Source organism: Dermacentor variabilis, chromosome 3, assembly GCF_050947875.1.
Source record: "Dermacentor variabilis isolate Ectoservices chromosome 3, ASM5094787v1, whole genome shotgun sequence".
NCBI classification, from domain to species: Eukaryota; Metazoa; Arthropoda; class Arachnida; order Ixodida; family Ixodidae; genus Dermacentor; species Dermacentor variabilis.
In genome coordinates, this window is record NC_134570.1 from 56165014 (window position 1) to 56188482 (window position 23469).

The following is a 23469-nucleotide window of genomic DNA, read 5'->3' on the forward strand; positions in this document are numbered from 1 at the left end:
AAAAGCGCGCAAAATGGATGACGATTATCGTTGTGGGACAAGCCCCAAAAGGCGCAAACTTTTTAAGCGTGTGTCATGCAGTCGGGTAACGGTGCGACATACGAATGGTGTTGTGTTACACCGTTGACGAATGCAGGTTGGGTCAGCGCAGCCGCTCGTGTACAAGGTCATTTTGCTGTTTATTGAGGTGAGTTTAAAGGTTCCTCTTTTCACACTGTTTCTGTTTTGACGACCGGCTAGCTTTCTGAAAATGCACGAGCTATGTGCCGATTTCTCTCCCGAACGTTTTCATGTACTTCGTTCGTCGCTCATCCAACAGACAGGTACAGGGGGAAAAAAATCTGTATGGCGCACTGAGAAAGAGCAGGATGGTAAACTAGGCGACGTATAGATCAGTTTTGTATAGCGGCGGGAATTTATTTGCCCATTTATTGATGCCAGTCAGATTACCATGCTTCAGGCAGGACTGGGTAATCCAGACGTACATTTACAAAATTATGAAGTAAACGACAAAATACATGGCAGTCTTGATGAATTCGACATGTGTACACTGTTTGACACTAGCATATTTAGCGCTATTCAAATATGCGTAGAATGGATGCAGAGGAAACAGCAAAGCAAATTGCCGCTGTTCTAAAAAGAAGAAATGTCAGAATCGCACTTTATTGCCAAACACTGCCGAGTTCAGAAAAAACGCAGCTAGGTGACTATAATAATGCAGAGTGGAAGAACGGTAAAGGAATAAGGCATTTCTGGGAAAGCGATTTCTTACTTTGGTTTCTCCATGTCTATTTTCATGAACATCAACTTCCTTTTTGTTTCAAACTGAAATAGAGGCAATAATAATAATAATAATAATAATAATAATAATAATAATAATAATAATAATAAGAAGAAGAAGAAGAAGAAGAAGAAGAAGAAGAAGAAGAAGAAGAAAACCAATCAATTTAAAGTTGAAGGCAGATGCATGCGGCAGCACATATCAATGATTTAATCTTGCTGCAGCCGGTTTTTAAGAAAATTGATACGACTTTGTGTATGACATTTACACCGTTACCGGCGACGAAAAACGCCCGCGAGGTACATTTCTACTGCAATGAGACTGCGGTGCTATCTAGGACGAAGAATCAACACAACATACATCGTTGCGGTTATATTTTAATGCGTGCACAGTTATTTTTTTCTTGCTTGAACAGAGGCTTGAGAGATGTTCACTTTGTATACGGGCATGGAGATTCTGTTGTGTGCACATACCCGTGTATCTGTCCAACAATAGGTGCTTATTATTATTATTATTATTATTTCAGGTTCGTAAAAGATCGCTTGATACACTCTTAAAGAGGTTTACACCCTTTGGAGCTCATCTTGTCCCGCAACAATCGCCAACTGCCTTGCTTGCGTTTCCTTTCTTGAAAACTCAGCGCTTGTTCCCGGCGAGAATGCTGTGTCACGCTGATAAGGCGCGTTCCCTTCGCGACTCGGACGTACCGGCCCCGCAGCGCATAGAGTTTCTCACTACATTACCTAGAGGGAAACCTGGCGCTGCTGCGCTGTGGTATGCATGGGAATGCCGGTATATTGTGGATTCGGATTGGCATCGTTCTCGTAGAGACAGGACACCTTGAAGACGCGCTTGGCAAGTACCGTTCCGTCTGTCACAATGATTCACTTTCTACTAAAACAGCACGTGAAAAGCTGTTTTAGCTTTATTATTACGCGAAAACATGTTTTGTTTAACTATGAGAATTTGTTATTGTGTGTACGACTGCATGTTACGTAAGAAGTATCAGCGGGCCGCTAAAGTTGGAGGACAGACGACAAGGTTCGCGCTCGCTTTGAAACAGTTGGTCGTCTGTTCTTGCTTTTCTTCGCTTGGCCATGCATCGTGGGTGAGTAAAGATGTAATATGCGTGAATGGAAACATTTTATGAAGATTTTACTTTGAGAACGCGTTATTTGCGTAGCCATATCCACGTTTTAGACGAAGCCTCTTACAACACCAGCCAACACGAGCCTCGCAGACATTCCCATGACGGCACGGTGCCCCCTTGAGAAACTCCCATAGACGGTGGCGCCAGATTACCCTCTAGGTGTTATAGTGAGAAACTCTATGCCGCAGCGTTAAAGAAAGGAAATGCGGGCAAGACAGATGACGATTATCGTCGTAAGACAAGCCCCAAAGGGTGCAAACTTTTTTCAAGAGTGTAATCAAAACCGAACTAACCGGCAATTTAGTTAAGCACCAAAAGGATAAAAAAGAACGGAATTGTTTATATCTATCTACAGCAGTTCTGCCAAATAATCGAATTCGCAATTATACATACTCTGAATGGTTCGCATGGAAGCTGTCGGTCTCTGACTGGGTTAAAACAAAAGAACGAAAGAAAGAAAGGAAGAAAAAGAAAGACAGCAAGAACCGACGAAAGTGGCGGCAAAGCTCAGTGATGTTGGCGGCCGGAATTTGACAGCATCACTCCTGGCCACCGTGTAGCATTGAACATGGAGAAACGAGAAGAACTAGGAGAGAGCGTCGTCTGAAAATCTTGAAGCTTAGTCACAAAAATACAAAGGAAAGGGTCACGGGCCCTTCCCACTTGACAGGCAAGCTCCAGCAGCCGAGAATACGGAGAGAACGAGCGAGAGCGGGTGACTAGGACCGCTCAAGGCAAGGGCACCGCAAGTCCGCACAAACCAAACTATGGCAACGATGGAAAGCCTTGGTCTCCTCGATTTGGCTGCACTTTTTGCACTAGTTCAGAAAAGTGTCGTGCCAGTGCAGCGCCAGTTCTTCAAGTGTAAGTGTAGCGCGGCACTAGCGCTCTCAGTGCAGCGGTCAAATCGAGGACAAAAGTGCAAGAACGTACAGGCCTTCGTCTGCTGCGACTGGGCGGCTGTGGCTTTTCTTTTGTTGGTGTGTGCCGCGAGCTTAAAAGTGTGCGCAATGGCCTTTTTGGTCCTGTGGAAAGAATTTATGTATTAGTACCTAGAAATTAGGTCAACTTCGGCATAATTATTCAGAAAGCATGACCGAGCGCGGTTTCCACACATTTCTGAATCATATGGCACAACGTTTCAAACGACTGACCGATGTGGTTTTTAACGTCGAGGTAGCGGTAAGCTCGTGAAAATTAATACAAACGACTGTGACCTGAGGGAAAATCCCGGCCTTCAGTGCACTTAGCAGCAGCTGAAGCCGGAAAGCGCTCTTAACAAGATGCTGCGTACACATCCTGAAGAAAACTGGCGTCCGTGCTGCGTTACTAATAACAGGCGCCGTCGATGCCTTCTACCAACACCCGCATGGCCACGGAGGCGCATGTGTCGTCTGCTATCAAAAGCCTTGCACTACGTGCACGAGAAAAGAACTTGCGGAGAATCTAGTGCCGAAGTGTACATGAACTCGTGCAGCACGACGTCAAATCGAGTGCCGAAGTGCAGGTGGCGCTAGCTGCACTGGCAAATCGAGTGCTAGAGTGCTGCACTCCCTGAACTAGTGCAGAAAGTGCAGCCAAATCGAGGAGACCTCCTATTTCGCAACAGTCAACGTGCAGACGGGCACCGAAGGATAGGAAGAGCGGCGTCAGAGCAGGTTGGCTTGCCGAGGCTATCTGCCTGTCGTCGTGCTATCTCCCATGTTGATATTTTTCTCTTTCCCAGTGCAATTGAAGCATACCAACTTTACGCAGACAATCTTTAGAAATTGACGTTACCAACATACGGCGGCGTTGCCATCACACGTGTGAGGGGAGAAAAAAATAGCTCACTCGATCCCGTTAATTCGAAACTTGTGACCACGAGATGTGGTCGAATTATCCTGATAGGCGAACCAACCACACGACCGGAAAAACGAACTAATCCCGATCTTATTTTTTTATGGCTTGAAGTAGGTTGCGCCGTCGATTAGTGGCCCATGCACAGACCTCAACTGTGTCGCCGCTGCTGACAAAATTCTCAAAGCATACATCGCTCAGAGCACAGCGCAGGTCGTAGTGACCACTGCAGGACAGGTCGCTGCGTTGCTGTCGCAGCATAGAGAAGCAGTATTGCGACGTCCAAATTCCTTGTCTTTCAGGCTTTTATAATAACGTAATTTTATCGCTGTGAGCGCATGAGGAAGCGCTGGTGCTGGTCGAATTAACCGAATGGCAGTGATTTCGCGTTCGAACTAAATTTTTCCGCCACTAGCAATGCATAGTTTCTCGCCCGCAGTTTCCAGTGCGTTCGAATTAAAAGAAAAAAAATAATCGAATTATCCCAGGTCGAATTAACGGGAGTCGACTGCAATATAAAATTTACCGTGCGGGGGATGTTATATTCTGGACATTGCAGAGTTCGCCATCTCGTCAGCTCTGATTGGAGCACAGGACTGCCAGGGCCTCTCTGATTGGCTCGAAATGAAGCCGTTGCCCTATTCGACGACAGGGCGGATTCGACCGCGTCCGTAAATTAGCAACCCAACCGAGCGAGTTTTCTTTGAAGGCAAGATTAATGCGTGCGGCCGAGTTCTCGTATTACACGGCAAATATTATTTCCTCAAAGCGGCAAACACAGCGAAGACGAGCGGGGTCATCGTATTCGCCTGCTCGTCTAGCCTGTACACAATGCACGATATGTTCACGGTCCGCCTACTCGCAGACGCTCATCGTCTGCCAAATGGAAATTTACCAGCTGGGCGTCCAGGCCGAAGCAGCGGCAGCGCAACAGGCTCCCGCAGTAGAAGCGTCGCCGCAGACGGCACCAGACGAGGCGTCCCCTCTGCAACGGCCGAACGCCGCCACGTCAGACGGCACCGTTGTGGCCGTGGAGGGTGCGTACCAGGCGCCACCGGGCACCATGATGCTCCTGGTCGTTCCCGTGCAGCCGCCCGAAGCGGAGGACCAGCAGCAACACTCGGCGCAGTCCATGCAGCCCCTGACCGCGGGCGCCAAGCAGCGACCCAAGTCGGCGGCCTCGGGGGCAACCGACGCGTCGTTGTCTGCTGGCACACGCGTCTGAACCACTGGCGCCGTGGACGGCGTACATTACTTAACTATATGCAATCTCACTGGCGCAGCCAATCGAAAATTTTTGGCATGCGCTACCGTCACCTTTAGTGAAGTTCCTTATATGCTTTTTATTCTTAAGAGTGCATTTGTGAATTATAGAATTGTCACTGCGAATGAAAGGACGGTCTCTGTACACTGTTTTGCACTCTCGTGTACAGCGTGATGTCACATTCAGCACACAATCGTACACACACATCTGTTATGTATATATATATATATAGCAGGGCGGATTTGAACGTGTCCGTGAATTAGCAACCCCAATGCAGCGAGTTTTCTCCCATAGGGAGCACAGCTGCGGGAACGTACGCGCAGTCTTGCGATCTTTTGTGGTGCAGAAAAGGCACTCTCTTCGTTCTTGCAGGACCTAGTCCAACGAGTGTCGAAAGGATCACGTGGAAAGGAGCACTTTCCACCGCTATTTTAATGAAGCTCGGGCAACACTGAACGATTGCGCGGGCGAAATTCGCTCCCTTGAAAGTCTGACGAGATTGAACTGCTTACCGTATGTGACGCAAAGAAAAAGTAAGGGCGCGGAAAAGGGTATTTAAAGAAGGCGTGAATAAACCTTGAGCTGAGCCGTGGTGTTCTAAAGCTCTTTCCGGCAACCCAGCACCGCGTAAAAGTTAATCCGTTTACAGACACGCTGGAACTCTAGCAAAGCTGGCAGATTCCTCTATGCTTATGTTGCCAGTCGGATTCACAGACAAGTACAGTACTACCTCTTTCGTGGATGTACCATTACAGAAGTGGGCTTCCCCCCCGTAAGGTCTCTCGCTATGGTGAAGCCAACGCACGGACTCCTCCTAAACCTCGTTGATATACCTCCACGAAGTCGACAGTCGTAGTCGAAGCCCTGCTTACTTTGATGTACTGGTTATTTCTCGATGGAACGAAAGAAGTCAACGGGGTAGAATTTGTGAAGTCAATTTTTGAGCGATTTATTTATGGACAGCAGGAGTAGACGGTCATTTTTTTTAAGTAGTTTCTGTGGAAGATGGCTAGTCCTTGAGCCACCAGTTCAAGTGCACTACGTTAAGCAACACTTACCAAAACCAGATCGGTCAACATCCATGACGAGCTGGTGCGGAAACACCATGGTTACAGGTCACCACCAGCGCTTGTCCTTCGCCCATTTCCACGCTACACTACGTCGCATCATCGGAATACCTACTGGCCCAAACCTCGTTCTCGCCAAATCCTTTCTGAATGCAAGTGTGCCATTTTTTTTTTTTTTTTTTACATTACGGGGCAAGCGCCTCGCGATCGACTAATCGGTCAATCTCCCTTTTATGTCACCTACGCCAAATCAGCTGGATTTCAGGATTCTGCACCTTTTGTGTCAGTGGCTGATACATTCTGGAGAATGGCTATCTGAATGAGCCAATGAGCGCACTAATGGTACACACAAAGTGGCTAAATAGAAAGGATTAGGTCAGAGATTTCATTTTCAAGACAATTTCATTGAATGCACTATTCCACTGAAAGGTAGGTTGTGCCACAGTAGCCCAATTAAAAGAAAGGGGGTGCAAACCAGGCGGCCGAGACATTCGCTCCCATTTGCCTACCCGGGAGGGTAGGCAAAGAAAGCTTGGCACAATTCTTGTTCCCATTTTAGTCACGTACACACTCAATTTGGGTACCAATGTTGCGCGAAGGTCATGGGCGCTGCTTGGGGGACTATAGTAATCATGTTCACACTGTAGTTCAGCGTTGCTTTACACGATGCCCATTGGTGCTCCTCTTAGGTGATGGGCCTCGAAAGAAGTTGTGCATACTTGCTTTTGTGCACTTGAAAAACAGCCTATGTTACCTATAGGCACGGTGCCTGCTAATCTGTTTTTCACAAAAAGCTCAGCACTGAAAAGGCAGTAGCTCTCAGACTTATTCAGACTAATACATTCTGAAACCTACACACGCCCTGCACTCTTTCACATCTTGTGGGGGTGCGGGGGCAAACCTCACTACTTAAAGACGCCTAGCACGTCATTTGAGCGGTGGGAGGTACAGCTGACCGGCGACACCCTGGTGGGACAAGAAGCTCTCGTCCAGCAAGTACGTCGAGCAGCCATGGCCAGTGGAGTCCTGGAATGAGGACACCACCTACTCGACCTCAAGAACGACGACCTCGATGGTCCAAATGTTTTCTCACTCTCTACAGTAACATTCACACTGCATTGGAGTACCGCTACATGAATCTCGTGGGTGCTATTCGCAGAAAACCCCATTTACACAGTAGTCATGTTGACACTCAAGATTACATGTTACACAAAGCACATTAGTGCTCTCGGGTGATGGGGTTTGCAAGAACTATTGCACACTAGCTTCGACACTGAAAATCTGAAAGTCTACAGCTTATAACACCTAGCGTGCCAACCCGGTCACTGCCGAGGCAGATTCCTGGACTGCACACAACCCGACAAGCCACGTCCACGAAAACGTGGCCACCTCCACGCAAGAACCACACAACACATGCTGCCTGCGTTTTACTAGTAAACCTTTGTTTTTCTTCAATCTTTTTTTTTCTTAGTTTCTTCTGTTCATTTGGTTGTTTCCCTAACAAGCCCCCTCTCCCTCCGCACAGGAGGAGAGAGAGAGCGATAAACTGCTCTCACGCTCACTGCCAAGCAAGTGGAAGCCTTGGCGGATGCTCCAAGATTTTCTTTTCACCAGTCTTCCCCCAATGGAACTTGGCATCTTTTTTTTTTTTCTTCAGTCTCATTTTGGGGGGTGAAGGGGCTTCAAGAGGCTGCTCCGCTTGTGACGAAAGTCTGACTACGGCTTGCTTGTCAGCTTGCTTTTTCGCTTGCTGGAGCAAGTACGGCTTGATCTTCATGTTATTTGTATAATTTCATTTGTTTTTCCCCCAAGTCCGAATCAAGGCTGCTGCTGTCAACCATAATAGTCTTTTTCTTGTTCCATCTTCAGCAGAGGGGATGGGGGGGTAGGGTCGGAGGTGAGCGCAATAACTTAATTCTTCTAGCACTGCCTATTTTTTTCCTTTACCTAATTTCTTCAGGCTTCTTCAAACACCTGAAACGACACAAGAACCAACAGTGGGCGACAGTCAGTGCAGTGCACTTAGAACAGCTGGCGGAGCTCTCAGATTCGCCTAACTCTTTCTCCGACAGAGCACAGATCAAGTTGCAAGTATTCGGGGGTGGAGATTTAAGTATTAGCTACTAATGTGTGGAAATCATGCAAGCAAGTTAGTGGTTGCAGGCAAGCCTCAAAGCTAGCAACGAACCAGCTTCCTCCAACACTTAAGAAATACCCATGCTCTCAGATATCCACGATGCACTGTCAGACTAAGGGAGGCCGTTAAAGTTTCACGAGTTCACTTCACATGAACAACTTTACCATACCACTTTGTTACCTACACACCCTAGCAGCATACAGAACGACGATAAATATCTGCAGGCGATAAATGTAAGGCTGAACATTTGAAATTGGAGATCGTTAAATGAGAAAGATAACTTGAAGACATCAAATATAGCTAGTCATTCCAATTATCTGTTAATATATGGCGCTAAGATTTACATAACTGAGAAAATTTAGGAAGCCATGAGCCAAAATCAAAGCTACAGCAATCTAGACACAGTACATTTTTGCTTACATCATCAATCAACTTTTGTCCGACTTCCCTAGCAGCTGCTTTTGCATTGGGTCTGCCACTTGCTAAGCTGAACCTATTCATTACAGCAATCAAGATTGGGCAAGTGCAGCCCACGATGTTATGGTGGGCCCAGTGCAAGAGGCAGCAAGCATGAGACATTAGCATGCAAATGCATTTTTACAAGTCCACAAATGCTTTGCACAAAATTAAGGCTCAGTAGGTAACTTGCACTAAAGAGTTTTTTTTTTTTTTTGCCCCTCATAGCGCTGAAGGCTTCTTACAACAAGCTTTCTGCCACACTAACTTTTAGGTCCTGTGCGTAGTACACAGAGTGCTTGTATACTTATATAACGGCATCATCATACCCTCAGCCACAAAGAATCGTACCTATGCTATGGTCAAGCTCTTCCTTTTATGCCGACAGTGCATGTAACCATGCAGTGCAACGTTGCTATGGTGACCCAATACGCTGCTGCTTCAAATATAGCGTGGGCAGACCTTCAGTACAACACCACTTCACAATGCTCTCCCAGTGCGATTGGAGGTGGGATGACACAGCAAGTGCTCAAGCAAGGCCAATTTACCGACCACCACTAGCTACTCGAGGGTGCAGGATGATTTACGAGATGGGCTGTTTTACCCCCAGGTAAATTCACTCGCAGTAAAACGGGTCCATGTGACTGACAGGAAGTGGTGTCCCACAGCAAGTTGCCAATAACAATGAAACGACACATGCACAGTGCCATCTGCCATCATCGCTCGACAACTCACTGCGAGACAATTTACTGTCGCTCGCACGGAACTCGTTAACAACGGGTGAGTGTTCACCCACAAATAAAATGATTCCTGCAAGTCACCTTTGATATCTTAATTGTCTAACGTGCATAACCAGGAAGTCTTTCAGTGCTGTACCGTTGAAGAAGCCCACTCTATACAAACGGCACAGTTTTAAACATGCAACCCATGCCTTGCTAAATAGTTTTACGCTTGCTCTTGCTTCATTACCCGAGTGAAGGGGAAGCAGGTTCGTTGTGGAAAACAGCCAAGGAAGGGGAAAGGGGTAAGAAATAAGGAAGATGCATCCTACAGCCTCCCTACACTACATGTGACAACAAGGGCAGGCAAACGAGAACCAGTCATGCAATGGTCTCATTTCCATGATCTCAGAGCGACGTCAAGAAATGACACTGGCTACCTCTCTCTTCTGCCTACCCCTGGCCTTCCGGTCGCGAGACAAGAGGATAGAACAATGCAAAAAAATGCTATCACTGGGCCTCGGAGGGAGGGGGGCTCGCGAAAACGAGCAATGTGGTGCTCGACTCACGTTAAATTGCAACGAAATGCATTCCAATTATACACACTTGGCTACAGTACTGAGGAGAAATCTCTAACAATGATGTGGTGTTGCCACAGTTACCTGCTGCACGTAACTATGCACAAAAAGAGTTTCCCTCGTGAATCAACAAAACCATTTGTTATAACACCGCTGGGAACTTGTCAGCCTCAAAACACTTAGCGTTAAGAAAACCAGCAATAACAAAATTACGGGCCACAAGTAGGGCTGATGGCGTAATCTCATTGGGTCTCTATGTTTCTTAGGTCGAATCCAAGCACAGCTGCAGCCAGATGAATGGAGGCAGCAATAGACTAAATTGCCTTAAAATATATCTCGGGGGGCAATCTTTTATGGGCTTGACTTCAAACCGCAAAAGGGCAGTCCAAATGTATGACCAGAAGCACGCAGACAAAAGGCAATGCAATAAATAATTCACGTTAGTCTAGGCACTAGGGAATGATCTAAAAGGAACTTCATTACAAAAGAACTCGTGCAGCAGTTTTCCTGGTAATGGCAGCACCAATCATTGCCCGACATACGGTCACAAAGGCAGGATACTATTACTTCATAGGGCAGCTCTAAGCTGCAGAATGATGTGGTGAAAGAAGAGCCTGATGTAAATAAATATTACAAATGAGCAAAGAGTATGCAGAGAGAGGACTATGTAGATGAAAAAAAGAAGAAAAAGAAACAGTGACTGGGTGGAATGAGTATACTGCATGCCTTTAAAAAAAAAAATGTAAAAGGTTATGTGACTATCTTATCTGGGGAAGCACGACTTTATCGCACTGGGCATTACCTGGTGGCAGCAGCCTGGGGAACACTAAAATAATAGAAAACACAAAAATGGTCAAGGAAATGAGACAGAGCACACGCACACACATGTACACACACGCACGCTTAATGAAAAGCAAAAGAAATATATATAAAAAAAGTGTACAGAAGAAGACATCAGACCCCAATCAGAGCTCACCAGAAAAAGGGGAGGAGGAAAACCAAAAAGAACAGAAAGACTCCACCAGAGAGGTTTCCATTCTTTTCATTTTCCCAGAGAGTGCTCGCACTTCAATCAACCACTACTGCTGCTGCATGGACAGAGGGGGGGGAAATATATATATACATATATAAAGCCAAGCTGTGCATTTCTTTTTTTTCCCCAGGTGGCAACCTCGCATTAGGGCTTTCCAGGCAAGGAAACACAAGCAAAAGGTACAAAGAGAGAGAGAAAAGCTCACTACAAGTTGCATCGTGGGCAGCCAGGCTGGACGGCTGTGTGTGTAAAATTATTTCTGTGCAAAGTGCTTGAGTGAAGCAGTTCAAGCGCTCTCTAAATCAACTGCGGACTATCTCAGCCATCACGGAAGCAGTCTTGTCGCATGGGCGAATTTGTACACAGTGTGGCTGATGGACCCACCGAAAATATAGCCTAGTAGAACAGGACACAAGGAAAGAAGAAGTGAGACAGACGAGTGCAGACTAACAATTGATTTATTGAAAGCATGCAATCTGCCTTAAATAGTGTCCAGCCTGGGTGACGTGTCACTATCAGTGTTAATAACATAAGTACGCAGTTAACAATGATAGACGTGCCACTAACAATATTAACAACGCAGCTATCGTGTTGAGATTGATAGTGAGACGTCCCCCAGGGTGGACACTATTTAATGTGGATTACATGCTTTCAATAAATCAGTTGCTAGTCTGCACTCATCTCACTTTTTTCCTTGTGTCCTTTCCTACCACGCAGTTAGTTAAAGAACGATGAACCTGTATCAACTCACCCGGCTGTCAATGCTTTTTACAGTCTGATATTCAGATTTACAGCTGGTAATAGCATATGTGAACAACATAGTGTTGTACAGTTTTACTGGCTACTGTCACAAACTGCTTATAAATTCAAGGTGTTTCTTAGATCTTGAAGTCTGTAAAATTTTGAAATTGACTGTACATGGAACACTTTAGCAGATACCGTATTTACTTGCATAATGATCGCACCCGCGTAATGATTGCACCTCTGAGTTTTGTCATCCAAATTCTTTTTTTTCTTCTTTCCCGCGTAATGGTCGCACCCCAAACTTGCCAAACTTTCTATGATCGCGCTTACCACCTGTCGAATGCTAAGCGAACGACTCAAGACATACCAAGCGATCTGCATGCACCCCATTTAATTCCTTTCATAACTTTATGCATGTCCATGAAAAAAAAAAAAATGCTACAACCAAACTTGCCTTGGCTTTATTTATAGGCTTTATAATGGTCGTGGTCAATAACAATTCAATTCCTCTCGTCTGCACTCGTGGGCACGCAACAAATTGTGAGTGGCAACGACAATAGCCATGTTTACACTGATACGTTAGAAGCGTACCCTATTCATGCGCCGACGCTTGTAGCACAGCTGAGATATTCGCCCACCCTTAGCAGAAACGCGCCGTATTAGGATAGTCATGAAGACAAGTTCCGCAGTTTTCGCAGCATGCCCACCAAGTGTGTCTATGTCACTGGCAGCTAAGTGGGCCCATCTATGTTTCTGTCCCCTCAAAGTGGACATGGCTACATTATTTCTCCAAGCCTGCCAATATTAATGATATTATTCATTACTGATATGGAGGAAACTTTCAATTCACGTAATGTATTCACAAGAAGAAAAAAATCGCATTTGGCACGATTGGCTTGCTGCGCCGGCCGACATTTTTGGTGTCCCACATTGTTACAGCGGCAGCCGCCTGTTTGATGACCTGTTGTCATCCCACAGCTAATGCGGGATGAAAGAAATGTTTTCTTTTTGCGGAAAATTTAACCGCGTAATGATAGCACCCTGGAATTTGCATCATTTTTTTTTACAGTAAAGTTCGATCATTATGCGAGTAAATACAGTATCCTGTGTACGACCACTGCATGTGCAATTTATTTTTGCTTGTGCTACCCTATTTGTGAATGTAAAATAATTCACAACCACCTAGAACATAACGATCATGAGAGTAAACATCTCAAAAACATAGTTCTATGTGCCCACCACTACTCTAGTGCTATTAGCGCACATAAACACAGCTTCATCGGTCATTTAGGACACGGACGTTTCACAATCAAATAAGGTGAAACCATAAGTATAGCACAACGCCCGACCACGTGGTAACCACCCTTGTAGCATGCCGTAGGTTGCTGCAAAACAAAAACCGCAGCAGGCCACACGCCACAACAATGCTAAATACAGCCAATCAATTTTTTCTTTTTCAATAAAAAGATTTGGGGGAAAAGCACGCAAGCAGTGGGTGAAAGGAAGGGCTGGCACCTCATCAGCAGAAAGAAAAGAAACAAAGGAACCACCACGAAAACAGCAGCAAAAAACATCCAAGCGTGCCGTGTCACAAAACAGTTATATATATATGAAAAAAAAAAAAAGAGCGGCAAAACAACAGCAGCACTGAGTTATGTACACTCGCCACACTATTCAATACACGAATAAAGAAGCCTCGGGATAAAGCCAGTTGCATGTGCGCCCAAAGTCTAACAATAATGAGGGTGCAAAGGGCCCTGTGCATTGCCATAAAAGCGAACCCTCGCAAAAAAAAAAAAAAAAAAAAAACTTTGCGACACCGCCATTCCACATAACCTCTGGCAGAGATGAGGAAAGATCAAGCCCGCAAAATGAACGTAACAGCAAGAAGATAGGCAGAACAGCACTGTGGACTGCATACTAACAAAAGCAATGTTGCATCTTGCCTTATAAATGCATCCACTTTAGTTGTGAGTAAGCGGGAAAGAAATATGCAGGCGAGAGGGTACATGGCGGCTTTCTTTTAATATATGTCACAGTCACATCTCTCTGTCAAAAGGGTTGCAAGGCGAATTTTATAAGTTGCAACATGGTTAGATTCCACTGAAAACTCACTTTAGCAACTCCATTTGGAAAGAAAAAAAAAGAAACATGAACACGACACTACCATCTCATTAATGCAGCGAAACAATGCGCGGGTAAGACTGGCCTTCTGACGGAATAACACGTGAACCCTGAACTGTCCCAACAAGCCAATTAAAAGGCAGCTTTTGGCTCTTGTACCATTTCGGGACAATGCATGTCAATCCTAAGGTGGCAATTATTACACTGCACAATCATAACTGGGTCACTCTTTTTTATCCTGAGACTAGCCTGAAGTGAACTTCTACAGTCAACAGCATCCACAGGCGGCTCAACATTACATACACAGCCTTCAAAAGACCAGAAACTACGAGAAATGGCACACAGACCTGAACACTGCTATACACCGCTCACTCAATTTAACCTGGTTGTAGCTCGACATGCTAGTCGGGGCATCTGTACCAACTTATGAATTCGTGCACTACCGACACTTCCATCCAAAAGCATTACTTCAATGAGCCATGTTCTTTTTTTTTAATGGTAAGAAAGGACTAAGGCTGGCCGCTTGTTAATAAATAATACAGCATTGGTTAAAACAAGTGTGAAACCCAACATTTACCATAATGTGCCAGCACATTCGTTGCTACAATGCACACAAACTGCGGCAGCGTTAAAGCAGCAGCAAAAATGGCACATTTCCGAAAGGCCACATGAAATCGCATAGAAATTTCAAGCATTATAAGGCCAGAACAGACTGGCACCAAATGCCAACACCTCCGCCATAGTCAGTAGGCACAATCAATAATAAGACCGATTTCACCGCATCCGCAGCGCAGCAGGCCTGCCAGAACCATCATGACAGTTGTCCTCGCTGCGTTCCCTGCTGAACTTGAGTTCAAGGCAACAATGAGGGGAATGCTGAGGACAGTGCCATTGTGGATTTTCCCAGTGAATCTTAGGGGAAAGCCTCCTGGAGCCCACTGATATTCTAGAATCTTTCCCATTTCTCAACTCCCTGCCTTTCGATCATGAAAGCTAGATGGGCTTGCCATTTCACAAAACACAAACAATTTCTTTCCAATATGTAATAACCCTTCAGTCCATTAAAGGACCACTTTTCAGCAGCAATGGCGCAGTCAATAAGCTTGCCGTGAAGTCGGTCTATCGCAACAGTCAGTATGGCATGACGGACTTCGCAAGCTTGTTTGTAGGTGCCCCTGCTTCTAACTTACTTCAGTGCATCATAGGCAACTTGTGATGGCCTGCTAACTTCTTGAAACTGAACAAAGGCAGAAGTGCATGCAATGATGCTTTGCCCATGCCAAGCACATGCGCAGATTTTAGATGGCAGCACCTTAATTGTGTCCGATCAGCCCACCACTGACAGGATGGAAGCGGCACATTCCAGCATGTGTTAGTGTTATGGCGTAAGAAAGTATGGCAGCTTACTTCTAAGAACCAGTCTAACAGATTAAAACTTGAAGCACTAGGCTGCCCCGATTAATCCTACGCTGCTCAATATAAATGTCTCATTTTAAGAAAGCACTAAGGTAACACAAAAGGTACAAAATAATTTAACAGACACAAATTAAGTTACTGAATTAATTTACTCTAGCTTTGCAAGTCTAACACCTCAGTATACAGGGTTCTGAGTATTTCACTGTGTGCGTTCGAAAAAAGATTTTCCACTCAACACTGCACAGTTCTTGCTTAAACTTTGCAGAACGATCGCATTTTGGCGTCGACTTCGTTAGTATAACACTTGGCACAATTAACTGCCTAGTTTGCAAGAAAAAAAAATGCAAAATTTTCTGCCACGACAGCGCAAGCGTACACTTGTTTCGCCGCCTGCCGTCAGCTCCAGAAGGCAGTGTTTCTGGGAGGGCAGTCGCCTGTTCCAGGAGCAGGCAACACGCGGCAGCCCTCCCTGAAACGCTGCTTTCTGCAGTTGAAGGCAGGCGGCGACACAAGATTACGCTCGCGCCGTCGCGGCAGCAGCTCGCATTCCCATAAGCGCAGGCAAATTTGCATTGTTTTTCTTACAACCTAGGCAATTAATTGTGCCAAGTGTTATACTAACAAGTCGACGCTAAAATACGGTCGTTCTGCAAAAGCTGAGCAAGAACAATGCAGCAGTAAGCACAATATCCTTTTTAGAATGCGCGGAGCAAAACATTCAGGACCATGTACAGCACTTGGGTGTACTTAATAACCTTTAAAGCACCTACAAAAATACCGTATTTATTCAATTCTAAGTTGATAGTATTTCTTTTTCAAATAATTATGTACCAAACTCTAGGGTTGGCTTAGATTCGAGGTCTTTAAAAGCACCCCAGTTTTTAAATTGATATTCATAAACATGGTGCGTAGCTAGCGCCATCTAGAAAAGTCAGTATTGCAGCCGCTACTAGCTGCAGAAGTAGCCAACTGAAGTACACAAGCAACGTTGCCATTTTGACCTGTATCATATCGGAGCTGGTTCTTTTTTCTATGGTATTGGCAGGCGGCGTGGCATTATCGTAATGGCACCAAACAGGTGATGGCACTACAGTGCTGCTTTCAGACGAAAAATTGTGCTGGCCGCGGAAGCATCGTCAAATGTTCAAGCCGGGCGGGAGTTCAGCATCGATGAGAAAGGCGTCCATCATTAGAGGGGGCAATGGTAGATGCTAATAAAGGAAAAATCAAACATCCACCCGTTCGTAGCAATAGCTACCCGTTCGTAGCAATAGCTACGAACGGGTGGATGTCCGATTTTCCCTTTATTAATTAGTCCTCTCCACCTTGCGAGTTTTTGCACAACTATTACGTCAATGGTAGATGCTCTTCTGTGTGCGCCGCAACGAGGATGGCATTTACTGTTTGAAGGTATTGTACTGTTTGAAGATGACAGCGATAAGGAAGATAGCGACAAGGCTAGCAGCGACGATGACGTAGAATGAGCTTGGCAAGGTCATTATTCAATAAATGCTGTTTTTATTTTGGGAATGCTGTCCTCGGTTTTTGTTCAACTTACATTCAAGGTTCCCACCCCCCCCTCCCGCACTCTCCTCATCACCACATTCACTTTCTGCTGCTGTTCAGTGAATAGTTCATTACTTGCATCGCTAGCCAATCATGAAAGACCTGTCTGCATTATTTATTTGCACAGGAACTCCTACCACGGCAGGCAGAAGCACGCCAGGCCATACTCAAAGTCATTGTGAAGCACAAAAGAAGCACAAATCAGCAGTCCATGAGAAAAGCTTTGCTCAAATGCACCACACAACACAACAAATGCAATTCTCGTCTTAAAAGCCAAGTTTGGAACAAGAGCTGTTCTGCCAAAAATATCATACAGTCTGAAAAAATCTCCGAATGGCTGCCGCTGCCGATTGGTCCAATTAGGACCAACTCAAAGTCTCGCGCAACATCTGCTACCTGCCTGCCCACAGAAAGTGATGGCACAGATCGAAGAACCCGAGCAGGAAGCTAAGTTAGGGTAGCAATCTTCAGATTGGTTCAGACTGTACAAAATCTGCAGCAGGGCTGACATGGCACTTTTCCGCACAATCACCACAGCAAAAGCAGAGGCATGTAAAGGCCATGCACCATGCACGCCATCACCAACAGCCACACCAATTACGCAACCGCACAGTGCCACCTCAATGAAAACAAATCACCGCGCTCTTTGGTCTGCCCCTCACAGGCTCATGCTCGCCAATTTTGAAAAGTTTTTTTCACTGTTGCCCTATTGTAGCCAGAGGTTCCCAAAGCCGCCTTATAAGCCAGTATAATATGCATATTTTCACTACAGCACCCACCAAGAATTGACCTATCCTGGCCTAGAGCCTTTACAGAGGCTGTGCTGGGTGTAAAGCTGAAGAAGACAGTTGAATCACTGCTAGCAATTGCATAACATAACCACAAATATGTCCATGTTTTGCCCCGTGAAATTTTCTCGGACTTTCCTGATGCAACTCAACAGTTCACAAGAGTTTTTTCGGCAAATTGGTGCTGCATGATGTAGCGCTACCTTTTGAACTGCCTTATTTTTTTTTAATTGAAACAAAGCCGGCTCCATTATAGTGTGTTGCCAGAGAAAACTCCATGCATTCACACACCATGTGATGGAAAGTTTTCACAAACAAAGGCCACCACCTAGTTATTTCCATAATCCCTCTCCATTAGGCTGGTTGGGATTTTTAACAAGGCATGACCACCAGCCCATACTTCACATCACTAATACCACAGCCACAAAAGAAGATTTGATGTCATTTGCATCAAGTGACATTTACATTTAATGTTGTTAGTTAACTGCCACAAAGATTCAGTTAAAAGTCATTAGACCTAATCAGAATCTGCAATCAAATGAGTAAGGGCAAGCAGTTCAGAACGTAATACATGCACTCTTTCCCTTGATTAGCACCAGGAATGAAGAACAACAGCAGAATGTGTTTTAATTAAGATTGTTTAATATTTAACCCATTCAGGCACCGTGACCACATTTGTGGACGTGACTATATTTTTCCGGTTCTGTAGAGCAGGTTGCCAAAAGCCACAGACATTGAGCATCAGATTATTGCATGCTCATCGTGCTCATCATGCCTTGATTTCCCTTCCTATGTGCTTCGTTTTGCTACAGCCGACCACTTTGCTAAAGGTACGACCATATTTGACGGGATGTTCAACATGCTTGGTAATTTGGACAGCTTCACGGCACCGCCGACGGCCCCATAGACGTAATGCATAAAGACCAATATTTTGGACAGTTGCCAGCTCTACATTCAATTATCCGGACAACGTCCGGGGCTTTAGCGTACGCCTACTCTTCCGTCATTCTCTCTTCTGGAAACCTCAACAAGACATCAAGTATGGCCTCAGAGATTACACGCTACGCTTCAGATATTTACCTGCAAATGCCAATCTTGGAGGCTTTGCCTGAGTTGAGAGGTTGCATCAACATCTCCATAATCACATCTTATTTCAGCAGCCCCCGCCGCATGGCTCGCTATCGCCATTCTGTTCGTCGAGTTTGCCTTCCAGACAGCGCTCTGATGGCTACAAGAAGTACTTCTCATGAAGTTAACAGGCTGCGTCAAATGGCCTTGCTTCCATGCTTCCATCACACTGGATTTACCTCCTACGAGGCTGTGGTGTGCAGATTCCTGCCATCTTTACATTTTAAAGACTTTGCGGAACTCGACGGCACAGTGTCGTCGTGTGCTGAACTGAACGATGAAATAACTGAGCAAGTTCTCCGACCGCCAAACAGCAACTTGGATGTTGGTGTGCCGTGTTCTCTCGAGCCTTCACTTGAGCTTTTGCAGTCCTTGTATTGACGTACGACGACAACCCAACACTGGCTGAAATACAGGTGGATTTGGTTGGAAGTGCGTGCAGCAACAAATCGGCCACTTCTTTTCATGCACAGGGGCCTCAAAACGTCAATAAAGTGAACTGTTTTGGATACATTCATTTTTTCGACATTCGATGGGTCAGACTTATTTACGTTCCGTGTAGAGTCCGAATTATCAGTCGTCGACTGTATAAACAAAATAATTCTTTGTCCGCAATGCATGCAGTCAGTAAATGTGCGCATTTCACGGACGTGACTAAATCTTTATTTGCAAAAAGCGAACCTTTACTGACTGCACAACAATTAGATAATTACTTCATCTCTCAATGACTTGCCAAGGAATGCACGATGTGCCATCCTACCACTTTGTATTTCTTGCAGTCAAATGTGCAGAGATTCTTGGCACGAAGTATCATAAGTTTGACACAATTATAGCCAGTCCTTCATATTTAATGACTGAAGGGGTTAAGTGGTGGTTCCTTACATTTCTTTAATACAAAGCTGCCCTGCGTGTTACGTATCAGTGACAGACCTGCCTCCATGTGTTTGGCAATGCTTGTTGATAACATTGGGTTTATACCCTGGCTTGAGTATTGTGGACTTCATATGGATAAGTATCATTTCATGACTGTGAAGCTGAATGAAAGGGCACCTGCTTCATAACACTTTACACACACACCATGGTAATTTTGTGTCATTTCTTGACATGAATTCGAGTTAAATTTTCACCACGTAGTACCACGTAATTAAGTGTCATCAACTCAAATGACAGTAAATGTTCCTGTGTGACAGACATAAGCCCAAGGTAGTACAGCCAGTCTCCAACTTTGTCGTACAGGCATTATACCAACATCTAGAAACCCACTATAATGCCATCTTAACAAAAACTTGGAAAAGCGTGTACAATGACTAGTGTAGTAATGGGTGGGCAACTTCAGTAGGGGTTTCAACCAATCATGCTAAATCTCTGGTGTGTGTGTGCAAATGTGCAAGTATTTGCAGGATTCTACGATTATGTGCAGTGCGTTGCCGGCACAAAATGCTCATGTGATGGCTCACGAAAGTTGAACCGTGCATTCATGAGGCACCAGCTCTCACTACTTGCGTTGCAGCTACACCACATGGCCTTTCTGAGAAGAGGTGGATTGTAGGAAGGAAGGTAAGAGCGAAGTTGTCACTGAACCAGTTGAAGGCGGTAATAGGGAACGAGCACTGACCGAAGACTTCCCAACTACCACTTTCTGCTCAGACAATAGACATGCCACCAGACTAGGATAAGAGAAATTAAAATGTCTGTATATGCAAGGTAAGGTGCATGCCCGATTTACTTGCCTTCATCCAGCTTGCAAATGTACATGAACGCTGGAGTTTTTTGCACTCTTGCAAACATACGCATTTCCTTGCATTGTGTTGCTTGGTGGAACTTGCGATTCAAAGATGAGCATCAGCAAGCAGTGTTGCAAAGATGCTCCTTCCGCACATTATGCAGCGTGCTACAGCACCAGAGTTCGTGCAGAACGCTGGACTCTAATTTCAAGAACAATTAAAGAATTTTAAGGATGCCGAAGGTTTAAATTTCAAGGAGGAGGAAACAAGCACACACTGAAAAAAAAAAAAAAAGTGAAATTCCTTTTTTAGCTGCAATTGTTTGCAACAAAGCTGCTGCTGAGTTGTACCCAGGATCCAAGCCCTTCAGGTGGCTATTCAAAGTTGACTTCCCCATTGTAATGGTGTCAAGTGCCTTCTAGCACGATGGCATTCTGCCAGGCATTTCCAGAAACCTAAGGCTCGAAAATGGAGCTGTGATGGGTGCAGTGCAAACCAACTAGCAAAATAAATTGAGGTACATTATGGTCGCTTGATCGGAGCTTTGCATAGCCCCACGACAACAATGGTAATTTAAACAAGCCTGCCATCGGTGGCTGTAGAAACGCCACGCAGCATCGCTAAAAAGAAGGTATCTAGGATCGCTTCCCAAAAGAGAGCGTCCATGGCATAGCCCAGATGTGGAATTTAAGGTGACCCCCAACCGCAATTTCCAAGGAGAGCATCTACTTTCAAGGAGATGTAAAGGCCCTTGATTCTCTTTTTCCAAATTCGAGGACTCTCAAGGATTTCAAGGAGATGTGCAAACCCTGCAGCACCAGTGGTAGTGCCAGAACTTCCAGTGTAGGTTGCCTGCAAGGTGACTTTATGCTACGGAGCCTTTCTGACTCATTTTCACAATGGAAGGTTGCAAGAACTTCATCAGAAGATTAAAGTGTACACCTGTCCCATCCTTTCCTTTAGTTCTTTTAATAGCTTTCACCCACAATAACTGACTCCTTTTTACGAAAACACGTTTCTGAGACTACAGTAAGACTGATTCCTTTGGGCAGAGAGAGTGCGCTTCAAGAAGAAGCTAGCTGAAGTGCCTTTTTTTGCATTTCAGCACAGTGCTAGTTACTACTTGAAATTTCCTGACATTCGAGTGTTTAGTGTTTGGCCAACCCAGATTTAAAAGGTGCACTGCGCACTGCTGCACCATAGTGATCACTCTCCGGTTACCTCACCACAAACACTGATGGTGTAGTGCAGTCGATCTCAGTCATGTTGATTGCATTCGACTAGGAGTCTTTATTTTTAAACATGGAAGTGTTCTCTCCATAAGCATGCCCACAAACCTCGTAGGGATTATGCAATCTTGGTGGCCAATTTACTCACCGGAAAGCACGCTGTGCACGCCGCCACTTTTAAGCAGATGCTAATCGTGCACGCAGGTGTCATATTTGGCTCAGAGGTAGAGAGCATCGACCGTGAAGCGCCAGCATCAGCTGGAACAACTCGCCTTTACAAATCAATATTTGAAATGCCCAAAAACCGGCTTCGTTTAGGCGCTAAATGCGTGCCTTCTTGTCCATCGTGTTTGGACTCCAAGGCTAGTATGTAGCAAGATCAACCGTTTACGGCACTTGTGGCACGATTTTTTCATTGACTGACGGGATTTAACATTTCAAACCAACACCGAGGCTATGAGAGATGCCACGGTGGAAGTCTCCAGATTAATTCAGACCAACTAGTCTTCATACCATTTGACTGTTGCACTGAGAGCAACTGCAACTGAAGGTTACAGTTCAGCACCGAGCAAACAGTTGCTTTTCAAATAGGCTTGGAAGCAGCAAAAGGCCAAGTTTGTTCACGGCAGCTACACTTGCCACGAAGCACGTATCCAAAGTTCTGGTAACCCTTCTGTGTGGGCACATGAGACGACAGTACCGTGACGAAAGTTCAAGGAATCCAGCCAGCCGCCCGAAAAATAGTCTGCGACTATGTGGCACTGTGCTGTGCGCAGAACCCCGCCCGATTTAAAGATAGGCTCACTGACCAAGCCAAAAAAAGCTTCTCCCGACATTTCAGAACAAGGGTTTCACAGGGAACCCCAAACTCAAGTTTTTCTTTTCGATTTGGTGAGTGACCCAATCTTTCCATCGTGATTCTATCTGACCAGATGGTTTTCAGTCAAACGCTTGAATATCATTAACTTCTGTACACTGTACATCATTTTATTTCCTCAGCCACGGTCACGAAAACGAAGACGGTGTGCTTGGGCAACGAACAGGCAGGAAAAGCTGCGGCCAGCCCCTCTGCAGACTGCACCACTGTTTTGCCGCCTGCTGGGGTGGTGGCTGCCAACACTCACCCTGGTGGTGCACAAAGTGTGCGGTAGCCAACTGTGGGGGCACCATAGGACTGTGTGGCATCAGGTGGGGGGGAGTGTTAGCCCCCGAGTGGGGCACCAGCACCAGATTGGGTTGCGGAGGCGGGCCCGAGCCGGCTGAGTGGGGCGGTGGCTGATGGTAGACAACTGGTGGCGTGCCTGCCTGTGCCCCGCCCACGGGCGTGCTCGCCCCTGGCGTTGGCGGGCTGGAGTGTGGACCGGCCCCCGTGCTGGTGGCCTGGTGACCCTGGCCTTGCAGCACTGCACAGTTACAAGTTGCGCGCATCACGCTTCCTGCAAACTTGCCGCAGGGGCACCTGGCAGGGATGGCTGATTAATGATAAAAGCCTCAATTCCTCTAAAGCGCCACCAATAATTAAAGCGCCTTTTATGGGACTTGTTCACAACACAGGCAAAGTGCAGCGCGACCATCAAAAGACTCTTCACGTCACCAAAATTGGAGGTGGTGATCATGTGGTATGACAACTTGAGAGCGCTACACCAGTCAGCTCGGTGCAACGACCGTGTCATCAAAAGGTGCCAATTTATTAGCCCAACTGCGCGCTTCTCTTGCACCCACACTC

At 45.7% G+C, this 23469-nt stretch overlaps 2 protein-coding genes across 4 annotated transcripts in view; one reads left to right on the top strand and one right to left on the bottom strand.

The window, feature by feature from the left end:
• Positions 1 to 12: 12 nt before the first annotated feature.
• On the top strand, positions 13 to 5191 carry LOC142575671 (uncharacterized). Its single transcript, XM_075685206.1, has 2 exons — positions 13 to 187; positions 4636 to 5191. The coding sequence occupies exons 1-2, from the start codon at positions 131 to 133 to the stop codon at positions 4993 to 4995; spliced, it is 417 nt and encodes a 138-aa protein (XP_075541321.1). The 5' UTR covers positions 13 to 130; the 3' UTR covers positions 4996 to 5191.
• A 2324-nt stretch (positions 5192 to 7515) lies between these two features.
• The window catches only part of LOC142575673 (uncharacterized), a 46519-nt gene continuing 30565 nt past the window's right edge, over positions 7516 to 23469 (bottom strand). For 2 of the 3 annotated variants that reach the window (XM_075685208.1, XM_075685207.1), the window contains exons 13-15: positions 22868 to 23146; positions 10794 to 10817; positions 7516 to 8075 (exon numbers count right to left, since the gene is read on the bottom strand). In XM_075685208.1, the coding sequence (XP_075541323.1) occupies positions 8068 to 8075; positions 10794 to 10817; positions 22868 to 23146 (311 nt within the window). In that variant the 3' untranslated portion in view covers positions 7516 to 8067. The remainder of the gene's footprint in view (positions 8076 to 10793; positions 10818 to 22867; positions 23147 to 23469) is intronic. The other variant, XM_075685209.1, reaches the window with a different exon arrangement.

Excerpts from the sequence above, each read along its gene's own strand:
- LOC142575671 (XM_075685206.1), top strand. The coding sequence starts at position 131 with ATGCAGGTTGGGTCAGCGCAGCCGCTCGTGTACAAGGTCATTTTGCTG. Across the intron at positions 188-4,635 it reads TCATTTTGCTGTTTATTGAG|ACGCTCATCGTCTGCCAAAT; the intron begins GTGAGTTTAAAG and ends GCCTACTCGCAG.